Genomic DNA, 11,646 nt, shown 5'->3' on the forward strand with positions numbered 1-11,646 from the left:
GCCACAATTATCTTGGTCTTCACATTCTTTGCTGGTGGAAAGGGCTTCCTAGCAGAGTGATGGCCTGTGCAGGACAGAGCCTGACGGGCCTTGCCGGAGTCTTTTATACAAGATGTTCTCCATGCCACCATGGTGACCTTTCCTACCCAATTAACTCAAGTATGAAACCTGTACATGAGATTTCATAGTGAGGAGTAAGAGTAGCATGTGTGAAATGCTGGCGGTTCCTTGTAAGACAGATTTTCTGTGCTTCGTGAGAGCCTGCTTCAGATGCTCCTGTCACTCAAGAAAGTGAACCCTCTGAGGCTGCAAATTGAGATTTCTTGACTCCCAGTTTGTCTTGCACAGCTAGGTTTGTTCTCTCTTCATTCAAGCAGACTTAAAATGCTTTACCAAAATCCTATTAGGCACAACTCCCCTGTATTTAGTTCCTCTCTGATTGCTGATGATCAGGCTCTCACGCCGCCGTCGCACTGAGCTGGTGCCTCTTCTCATTCCTCGTTCCTGTTTGCCTTGCGATTTCATGGTTAACATCCATGAACCAAAGATTAGACTCCTGCCTCCCTGGGAGAATCAGGAGGCAAGAGGAAGCTGATTATATAGGAGAGAATGTATAGGATACATTTGGATAAACATCAAGGAGAAACAGGAAAGTAGGGGATACAGTTTGGGTAAAGAATGCTACAGGCTTGTTAAATTTTTGCTCTATCAAGTCTGGATAGGACAAGCGGAGACACACTCTGATATGTTTCTCGAGATGGAGGACTGTTCCCTGTGCCTCGCATAGAGCAGCAGTAACTGAGCAGACACTTAGGTGACACTGTTCTCCAGGCATTAGTCAGAGTGCCTTTGTGTTCATTCCTGACGACTCACAACAGCCCTGAGACTAAGCACTGTTACTATCGTCTTCATTTTATGGCTGCGATAACTGAGTCCCAGGGTAATTGACTTGCTCCGGGTCATGGGGCCAGCTGCCCCCTGCTGCCTCTCACCGTGGTGGGAGCTCAGGTGGGTGCTGAGGGACGGGCACTGTTCCCCAGAGAGACTGGACTCCGTTTTCCCATTGTCGGTATTGCACCTTTATAAGCTCAACGGTGGCGGATTTGTGAAGCTGGAAAGCTAGCCAGCAGCTCTCACAGATGAACTTTTCCCTTTCCCAGAGATCTTGCTGCCCGAAACTGCCTGGTAGGGGAAAACCACTTGGTGAAGGTGGCTGATTTCGGCCTGAGCAGGTTAATGACAGGGGACACCTACACAGCCCACGCCGGGGCCAAGTTCCCAATCAAGTGGACTGCGCCTGAGAGCCTGGCCTACAACAAGTTCTCCATCAAGTCGGACGTCTGGGGTAAGGGCCGCTGCTCCAGTCTTGTCCTTGCCCGTCCAGAGTGGGCTGTTTCCTCGTCTGTCTTTCTCTCCTTGCTTTGTCACTTCCTCTTTTTTGTTCTTTCATTTCTTTTTCATTACTTCTCTTTTTTTGTTTGTTTCTTCATTTTAAAATCATTTCTCCCCTGTTTTCTCTCCAAAATGAAGTAAGAGTGAGCTTTTTCTTCCAAAATAATTCAGCTTAGCTTTTTACCCCCACTCACTATCTTTATGTCTTCGTTCCCAGTTTGTTGCATAGGTTTGCGGCGGCGCTAACCAACCCTGCAGGCACTCAGTCTTCCTCTGTGAGAGAATGCCCTGTAGTTTGGCTTGGGCTTTAACTAGAATATGGCCCTCTGAAGCCTCCTGTGACAGTATTTTATTTTTACTTTTTTCAAAGAACTTTTTATTATGCAAATTTTAAGTATATGCTAAAGAAGACAGAGTTGCATAATAAACTCGTGTGCCCCTCCCCAGGGTTTACCCTCATCACCCGTGGTGCCCTCACGTCCTCTGCACCTGCCCACTCCCCTACCCTTGCTATTTCAGACAAAGCCCAGACATCATGTTTCATCCGTATTTCATATGTCTCTTAAAGATGGCTTTTTTATTTGCATAGCCACAAATTGAGATTAATTTCTGAATATTATCGAGTATCTAGTCAGTGTTCAGATTTCCGATTAAATCATAAAAGTCATACCTTTATATATATACAATATACCTTTACATATATACAATCTGTTTGAATTGGGATGGGAATACAGATCCCACAGTGTGATTAGTTAACAGTGACCCTGAGGTGTCCTCTGATCTGTAAATTCCTTCTTTATCTCCTTATGTCCCTTGCTATTTATTTGTTGAAGAAGTTCTGTCACTTGCCCTTTAAAGTTTGCCACCCACATTCTGGATTCTGTTCATTGTGCCTCTGTGGTGTGATTTAACATGTTCCTTAGTCTTCACTGTTCCTAGTAAATGGGTAGCTGGATATGGACAGCTTGGTCACATTCGGGTTTGGCTTTTTTTCTTTTAATAAAAGTACTTTTTCTTTTAATAAAAGTGGTGTGCTTTTTCGTCAGTAGGTCCATAATTCGTGATTTTCTCTCTTTGCCCAGATCCACTAATTTATTAGGAGTTGCCAAATGATAATTCTCTAATTCTGTCATTCCTTATTCATCAGTTAGCTCAGCACTTCTGTAAGAAGAGATTTCCTCTCATCTGCTGTTTCATTACAGTAGGGATACAGTTCATGTAGGAAAGACTGGATAAGTGTTTGCTTCCTTGTCATTATTTACCAGTTTCCACAATAATTAGTTGGTTTCTTAATGCCCTCCAGTGATGACCATCTAGGTTTTTGTTGTTTTTCTTTTGTGATATTATGAACTCTTGGATTTAAATATTTGATTATATTATTGATTAATCCACTGCAGTTATTTTTCTTATTCTATTCAGATTGTCTCATCTTTGGCCAATGGGAACTTCAGGTTGTTCCTGGTACTTTTGACAAAGCCCTGTAGTCTTCAATAGTGTCTGTGCTGTCTGGAATGATAAAATGCTCCAGATTCTTTCTCTGCCCCACCCCTAAATCACCCATTTGCCCAAGGAGTCCTAGTTCCTTAATGAGACCTGGAGTTTCAAGGATTCTGTAAGATTTTAATGAAATTTTTGGAGTTGGAAGGGACCTTAGGGATAGTCTTGTACACCCAGAAAGGAGAGGTGGCCTGTCTTAGGCACATGGCTAGTTGATCACAGAGCTATGAGTAGAAATGGCCTCCTAAATTCCAGTCCTAGGGGCCTTCCACCACATCTCCCAACAAGATGGTCACGTTGCGTAAAAGACCGTGGAGGGGCTGATTGACCCAGTCCCTTTTAGTCGGTAGGGGTGAGTAAAGGGAAAGCCTCATTCTGTGCTTTTCTGTCCTAGGCTGTTGGTAATTAAGAGCCTGGTAAAATGTCAGTGCCTGACCTGCTTCTGAGGGTGTAACTTCTGATGTCTGCTGCACAGTTGACCAATTTTAAATGTGTAGTTAAATCTTACGCATCTTGAACAATCTTTCTCTTTCTTTTTTCTCCTAGCATTTGGAGTGTTGCTTTGGGAAATTGCTACCTATGGCATGTCACCTTACCCAGGAATTGACCTGTCCCAGGTGTATGAGCTGCTAGAGAAGGACTATCGCATGGAGCGCCCAGAAGGCTGCCCAGAGAAGGTCTACGAACTCATGCGAGCATGTGAGCCTCCACTGCTGGTTCTGAGATAATCTGTGGGCGCTGTGCAAAATCCCAGCGCAGGGGGGGACCTGTAAAGTGCAACATTAAAGTATTCTGTTTCCTCTCTTCACTCCCATTCTTCCTGAGCAACTAATGCAAACAGTTTGGTACTTTTTTTTTTTTTAAACTTATTTCAGTGTTATTGTATACCTTTATTTATACATAGTATTTATGTGTGAGAGTTTTTTGTTTTATTTTTAGTGCAAAAATGAGACTGATGGGTATCGAACCTGGGTTTCTTATCAATAAATACAAATTTCTGATATAATAGGTAAATATTCCAGGTGACATTTATCTACTTGGTTTTACATATATATATATATATATGTGTATATATAGAGAAATATTTAGAGAAAAATTTATTCCCTCAACATTTTTTGCACTTAGTATAACAGGCATATCTTTCCCTGTCTGTAATTCAGGGATCTCTCTCCCCCATCCCTGCTCTTACCTGTATGTAGCTGCCATTACATGATTCATTCATTCATCCAGTCCTCCCTCTTGTAATGAACATTTGGTTGTTTAACACATTTGTTTGCTTTTTAAAATTATAAACAAGGCAGGAACCAGTACCCTCATATGTATACCTCTGTGCATCATGCTAGTATTTCTAGAAGTTGAACTGTTGGTTCAGAGGGCTGTGTGCATTTTAAATTTTGGTAGATTTTACCAAATTGTTTCCAAAAAAGCTTTTAAGAATTTATACTCCGAACAGAAGTGCATGAGAGGGGCCCTGCACCCTCCTGCATCGGGCTCTGCCAGTCCTCAGTCCTCATGGGGATCTTGTTTTAATTTGTATGTTTTTACTGATGAGGGATGCAGACTTTGATAACCATGAAGTAAGGGTGAGATAGGAGGCAAGCTATTTGGCTTAGTAATTCTCTGCACTTAACAGAGGCAGGTTGGGGAAAAAGTATTTATAAATGTAGTTCTTGCTATCAGTGTGTCTCTGGGGGTTTTGTGATCCATATTCCTGCCAATGTCAAGTTTTTTCAAATTCTTAGTGTCTGTAATAGGACACAGTAGCATTTATCACTTTAACTTGTCATAGCAGTCAGAGCAAAAGATGGCTAACAGGATGGAATGCTGCTTTAATTTGCAGACTTTCCCTTGAGAATTGCTGGCGCCCTGCTTGCTAGCAAGGCCTTGTGGGTGGTCTGACGTGGGTCTCATCTGTCCAGGTTGGCAGTGGAATCCCTCTGACCGGCCCTCCTTTGCTGAAGTCCACCAAGCCTTTGAAACCATGTTCCAGGAATCCAGCATATCAGATGGTAAAGTGCCCATCCTTGGGATGCCTGCAGTGGGGAGAAAGGTTGGGATAGGAAAGATGGCCGTGTGGGACTCCAGCCCAGTCCTTCAGTTCACTTCCTGGTGGGGTGCATGGGCCAGCAAGTCACCTGACACCAGAAAGCTGTGCAGAGGTGCTGAGTGTGGCTCTCTGTCTTTTGCAGCCAGGGTTCTGAAAACTACTCAAGTGCTGTTCCTTCAGCGTGTGTATCTCTTTCCTGTAACTGTATACAGATGACTACTGTTGTCTAAAAAAGAAAAAGAAGACCAGTGTACCAAAATGTCATCATTACTCACGACTGCTGGTTTTGTTATTGATTTTTTGGTGGTTCTTAGAAGTGGAAAAGGAACTGGGGAAGAAAGGCGTACGAGGGGTTGCAAGTCCTCTGCTGCAGGCCCCGGAGTTGCCCACCAAGACGAGAACCTCCAGGAGAGCTGCCGAACACAAAGATTCCCCCGAGGGGCCTGAGATGCCCCACTCCAAGGGCCCCGGAGAGACTGGTATGTCCCCACCCCCAGAGGCCCCGGAAGTCAGCCCTCAGGGCCGGTGCAGGCAGATGGGAAGCAGTGACTGGAACCTGCACGGAAGCGTAGGGAGACCCCATGTTAGTGATCCAGCTTCAAAAAGAGGAAGGTTCTCCCTTTTCCCACAGCACCTCCCCTCCCAGAACCATTTAGGAGTTTGTGACTTTGGCATGAGCCTAGTCGAATAGGCACGGGTGCTTACGAAACCCACTGAGAACGAGCCCACCCCTCCATGTGTTATTCACAGCATTTGTGGTTGCCCTTGCAGGGCAGATACAACCATAATAAATATTGAACCAAACGAAGAGCAGCTTGTTGTGAAAGCACTGATATGAAAAGCTCACTGGAACGGAGGAACCAGGAGATACCTGTGGGAGAGCTGGTGTCCTCGTGGTCTCTGAGGACTGAATCTGGTGCTGTTCCCAGACTAGCAAGGGCCACGCGAGTGGTTCGGGGGGTCTCAAGATGTTACCAGAAATAACGTTAGTAAGCGCTGACCCAGTGCTTCCCGTGTGCCAGGCTCGACTCTGACTTAGGCTGCTCTGAGGTGGCAGTTCCCTCACCTCAAAAAAACCAAAAAACAGAAGTCTGGGTTCTGCTACGCATCAGCTGAGTGGAAGTGTCTGAGGTGGGCCAGGCGTCTGGGTGTGTAGCGCTCCTGAGGGATGCTCTGGTGGACCACACACTAAGCACATGGGGAGGGACAGAGCAGAGCCAGGATTATGGGAGGCTGAGTCACGGCAGAATCTGTAGCCCCCATGATTCCCAGTTTTTTTTTCGTCATGTACCCGTATTAATTTTAAAAAGAATGTACAACTCATATATACACACACTACTGTACAAATATATTATGGATACTATAAATATACCAAAAATAGATACTTAAAAGGTTTACGTAGGAAATAAATCCAAATTATGGTGGTTTGCTTGCATGCCCCTTGGGCCATCTTGCTCACCCCACTTTGATAGTATGTAAACTGTCCAGAATCTGGCCCCTTCGTCCTTCTGCTAGTTGTCATGATTTCAGGTAGTTGAACAGTGGGGAGGAGGAGAGGCTGCTGTGAAAAACTTGGAGCTCATTAAAAGCCCATGATAAGCAGTCATGTTCACTTACGCCCGTCAGTATTCATCCGAGGGGTGTTTTGATACATAATCTCGTGGTGAGCCAGGAGTGTCAGCTTCGTGTTCAGCGCTGAAACAGAGCTGGGCGTAACATTAGCATTTCACTGTCTCCGCCTTCTTCCGCTGGATTCAAGTTTTGGGGGGTCATCGTTGTCTTTCCCTGATCTGAAGTCCCGTGTGCTGCCTGGTGCTCTGACAGATGCCCACGTGTACCTGGACTCTAAGTGACAGGTGCTGACAGAAACCGCTCCACTTGCGGCTGCCCACGGAGGGAGAATTCCGTCATTCACTAGCCGGGTGCTTGGCAACACCAGAAAGACTTCTTAGGAGCTATTATTCATATTTAAAGAATGTCCATTTAAAAATTTAAAAGGTCGCCCTTCTTGTTTCCCAAGATAATAGCCCGTTGTCACAGCGCCCTGTGGTGTGTGGCCCCTTCCCTCTTGATCGCACCGCGGAGGAACCTCAGCCAAACCTCAGCTGGCTGACCAGTCTGAGAGGCACAGGTTCGGACCCTGGGCTCGGCCATGTCACGCTGTTTGCTCACCAGGTAGTGGTGCTGGGGGGACTCCGCAGCTTTAAAGGAAACCAGTGCAGGGATGAGGGGCAGTTACTGAGCAGTTTCACACCAAGAGCTGTGACGGACGCTCCGTGTTCATTCTCGCGTTGCGTTCTCACCACAACGCTATGGATAGGTTTTCTTGTCCTCCGTTTTATAGATGAGAAAGCTGAGGCCGAGCCGGGAGAAGTAACTTGCCCAGGTGAGTGGCAGGGCTGGGCCACATGCAGGCCTGTCAGCCTGGGCGAGTTCCCCCGCTCACCCAGTAGCCTTTGGCCTGGAGTCGTTAAACTCTTCCCAACGTGTTTTTCAGATCCTCTGGACCACGAGCCCGCTGTATCTCCACTGCTCCCTCGAAAAGAGCGAGGTCCTCAGGATGGCAGCCTAAATGAAGATGAGCGCCTTCTCCCCAAAGACAAGAAGACCAACTTGTTCAGCGCCTTGATCAAGAAGAAGAAGAAAACAGCCCCAACCCCTCCCAAACGCAGCAGCTCCTTCCGGGAGATGGACGGCCAGCCCGAGCGCAAAGGGGCCAGCGAGGAAGAAGGCCGTGAAATCAGCAACGGGGCGCTGGTTCTCGCACCCTCGGACGCAGCCGAGCCAGCCAAGTCCCCAAAGCCCAGCAGCGGGGCTGGCGTCCCCAATGGAGCCTTCCGGGAGTCAGGGGGTGCAGGCTTCAGGTCTCCCCACCTATGGAAAAAGTCCAGCACGCTGACCAGCAGCCGATTAGCAGCCAGTGAAGAGGAGAGTGGTGGCAGCTCCAGTAAGCGCTTCCTGAGATCCTGCTCTGCCTCCTGCATGCCCCACGGGGCCAAGGACACAGAGTGGCGGTCGGTCACGCTGCCTCGGGATCTGCAGTCCACGGGGAGACAGTTTGACTCATCCACCTTTGGAGGGCACAAGAGTGAGAAGCCGGCTCTGCCTCGGAAGCGGGCAAGTGAGAACAGGTCTGATCAGGTGACCAGAGGCACAGTCACTCCCCCACCCAGGCTGGTGAAGAAGACCGAGGAAGCAGCCGATGAGGTCTTCAAGGACACAGCCGAGTCCAGCCCGGGCTCCAGCCCTCCCACTCTGACTCCAAAACTCCTCCGGAAGCAGGTTGTGGCCACGCCTTCCTCTGGCCTTCCCCACAGGGAAGAGGCTGGGAAGGCTAGTGCCTTGGGGACACTTGCTGAGCCGGTGCCCCCCAGCAGCAGAGCAGGGCCAGGTGCATCTGGAGGGACCAGCAAGGCCCCTGCCGAGGAGTCTAGAGTGAGGAGGCACAAGCCCTCCTCCGAGTCCCCAGGGAGAGACAAGGGGAAGTTGTCCAAGCTCAAACCCGCCCCACCACCCCCACCACCAGCATCTGTTGGGAAAGCCGGGAAGCCCTCTCAGAGCCCGACCCAGGAAGCAGCCGGGGAGGCAGGTGCCAGTGGAAAAGCAAAATCCGTGGCTCTGGGTGTGGATGCTGTGAACAGTGATGCTGCCAAACCCAGCCAGCCGGGAGATGGTGCCAAAAAGCCCGTGCTCCCGTCCATGCCAAAGCCACAGTCGTCCACCAAGCCGGCGGGGACTCCGACCAGCCCAGCCCCCGCTCCCTCCACGTTGCCCTCAGCATCCTCTGCCCAAGCAGGGGACCAGCCGTCCTCCACCGCCTTCATCCCTCTCATATCGACCCGCGTGTCTCTTCGGAAAACCCGCCAGCCTCCCGAGCGGATTGCCAGTGGCACCATCACCAAGGGTGTGGTGCTGGATGGCACCGAGGCCCTGTGCCTTGCCATCTCCAAGAACTCCGAGCAGATGGCCAGCCATAGCGCCGTGCTAGAGGCTGGCAAAAACCTCTACACTTTCTGTGTGAGCTACGTGGACTCCATCCAACAGATGAGGAACAAGTTTGCCTTCCGAGAGGCCATCAACAAACTGGAGAATAATCTTCGGGAGCTTCAGATCTGCCCAGCGACAGCAGGGAGTGGCCCGGCGGCCACTCAGGACTTCAGCAAACTCCTCAGCTCCGTGAAAGAGATCAGTGACATCGTACAGAGGTAGCAGAAGCTGGGCGTCAGGAGCCTGCAGTTCGCGTGGGACCCCACCCCACCCCCCGTGCCCTGGCCGGTGACTGACAGCTCAGCGCGCTGGGACCTGGGCGCGGAGCTCGGGCGCCTGGAGCCCCGCCCTCCTACCTGCGAGCGCGCCCGCTGCTCTCCCGCACTGCTTCCTCCTCAGCCCGGCTCCCCGAGCCTCCTCTCCCGAGTTCTGTCTGTGGAGTTCCCGCTCTGTGGACTGCACATAGTGCTTCAAAACTGAGCTCTTGGGGCCTGCTGGGAAGGTGGATGAGCACTTCCTTTTCATTTTTCTTTCTGGAGGACCTCCTCTGGCTGTGCCTTCACCTCTCTTTCACCCCAAGAAGGAGTACCCTGAATGGGAGCTGCCACCAAGGCCTTGGGACTGTCAGTCCACTCACCCTGGGCAGAGTCTGTGCACGCGTCTCCTCAGGCCCCCTGTGCTGAAGACTTGTTTCCGGGACCACATCCTGGGAAGTGCTGCCAGCTGGTCACCCTGCCCACCCCTGCTGTCAGGGGCCCGTGTCCGCACCGTTTCCTCATGTGGAGGACAGCTCTGGATTTGGGGGGTAAAACGGGGTGCTAAAACCAACTAGCTTCTGGGTCCCGGGACCAGTGGGGAGGCCAGGGAGGTCCGTGGTGTGGGAGAGGGGCCTTGTCATCCGTTCTTGCCATGTCCTTCGAGCCCAGTTCCTTGCTCTCTTGTGACATGCACTGCTAATCCTGGATAGAAAGCTTGAGTCTTGAGGGGTGGCAGGGTCGCTGTTCAGCCTACAGGGGCGGGGAGGCAGGAAGGGTGGCTCGTTGGGTGAGCAGCGGGCCCCTAGATGGCCCAGCACTGGGCCTAGGCAGGTCTGCAGGAGGCGCAGAGTTTCCTTCCTTCCCAATTTCCAGGTGCCCTGTAGAGGCACTTAGTCTTGATCTCTGGTTGATCTCTTTCCACTCCCTTGTACTCCTCTCAGACAAAGGGCTTTTCCTCTTGTGACAAGCCAGTCTTCAGTTTTCTGGAGTTCTTGAAGCGTTTCAGAACCCTGCCTTCCGCACAGGTGCCTCCAACACAGAAGGAGCCGCCGTTGTGCCAGTGCACAGACAGGAGGCAGTGGGCTGCAGCTGCACCCTGGTGAACAGATGTCTTCTGTAATTACCACGAGCAACACGTAGCCTGGTTGTTTCTGTCGGGGTCATCAGGGATGAAGAAAACCACAAATAAATGAAACCCCAGAAAGTGTCTCAAAGAGCAGGCTTCAGTGTAATCACCCCAGGCTGCCCAGGACTGGGCTCATGGGGCAGGAGCCCAAGGGTCCTTGACCTTGACCTAAGAGCAGCTACTGAAGAGCGGGCAGGCACCTGCCTGGGCCTGGCGCCAGGCTCAGGAATAACCTGGGAGAAACCACCTTCCACTCCTCATGCCTTCTCATGCCCGTATCCTCACACGGGCCCCCTTTTTACACTAATCACCTAAACTTGTATTTTATTTCTCTGGTAGAGGTGGTTCCTCTGGATCGTTTGATGCTGTTTTCACAGCGCATCACCTCTTTGCCCCCCCACCCCGACTGCTCTGTTAGACAGGGAGGTGCTCGAACAGCGGCCTTGCAGACAAAGCAAAACAGACCCACCCTGGTTCCCTCAGCTGCCTGTTTCTATGAGGTACCGGTCTCTCCTTGTTCACACGATGTGCCACTATATTTTGCATTTATACTTTGATATTACACTCTTTTATAGACTTGCTCTTTTATAAATGACGTGTAAATAGTTTTCCACTATCCTCCCTTCTGGAATGCCTATGGTGTCTTCTTTTTTTTTTTTTTTTTGGTCCAGTACATTTTGTTTCTGTACATGACTCTGTTTTTTGAATCCACGTCTCTCCTCTGTAGTATTTTTTAAATAAATGTTTACATCGTTAGAACTTGGGCAGATCGCTTTAGTCTGTAATTCTTCCCTGTCGTTCAGAGCCGTGGCATGTGCGTGGGAAGGGAGGGAGATGCGTTTTCCCGAAGGGGCTGGGGACTCCGTGTTGGGTTTTACAGAACAGCAATGGCAGGACTGTGGCGATGTCCTGCACACTGTGTGGTTATCAGCCATTTTGCAGGCAGATTCCCTGCCCTCATCCCAGGCTCTTCCTGCGCCCTTGATGCCGACTTGCTCCCAGCCCGGCTCTTGTCAGGGCACCGGGAGTGAGCAGTGCCACCACTCAGGCCACATCTGACTGGCACGGGGAAGGGGGAGACGGCTGGAGGCTGTGTCAACTGTCAGGATGTCCCAGCGTCCTTGAGATGAGGGGAGTGGGTCATGTCCTGGATTCTTCTCTGGCCTGAAAGGGTTAATCCCTCCACAAGTACGTTTTCTCTCTTTACCTTTGGACTCACTTCCTCAGCCCCCCGCAGCGCCCCTCACTCGTATTCGCACACCTTGTGTGGATGAGGAAGAGTGGGGTGCCCTGGCCTGTGAGGGGAGGGAGGAGACACGTCCTGGGCCGTGCTGTGACCT

At 50.3% G+C, this 11,646-nt stretch overlaps 1 protein-coding gene across 5 annotated transcripts in view; it reads left to right on the forward strand.

The window, feature by feature from the left end:
- The window catches only part of ABL1 (ABL proto-oncogene 1, non-receptor tyrosine kinase), a 124,501-nt gene extending 113,428 nt beyond the window's left edge, over positions 1 to 11,073 (forward strand). For 2 of the 5 annotated variants that reach the window (XM_032478671.1, XM_032478672.1), the window contains exons 7-12: positions 1,161 to 1,345; positions 3,436 to 3,588; positions 4,809 to 4,898; positions 5,251 to 5,415; positions 7,281 to 7,322; positions 7,434 to 11,073. In XM_032478671.1, the coding sequence (XP_032334562.1) occupies positions 1,161 to 1,345; positions 3,436 to 3,588; positions 4,809 to 4,898; positions 5,251 to 5,415; positions 7,281 to 7,322; positions 7,434 to 9,145 (2,347 nt within the window). In that variant the 3' untranslated portion in view covers positions 9,146 to 11,073. The other 3 variants (XM_006181927.3, XM_032478673.1, XM_032478674.1) reach the window with 2 other exon arrangements.
- Positions 11,074 to 11,646: the final 573 nt, after the last annotated feature.

The sequence above is a fragment of the Camelus ferus genome, chromosome 4 (genome assembly GCF_009834535.1).
Source record: "Camelus ferus isolate YT-003-E chromosome 4, BCGSAC_Cfer_1.0, whole genome shotgun sequence".
NCBI classification, from domain to species: domain Eukaryota; kingdom Metazoa; phylum Chordata; class Mammalia; order Artiodactyla; family Camelidae; genus Camelus; species Camelus ferus.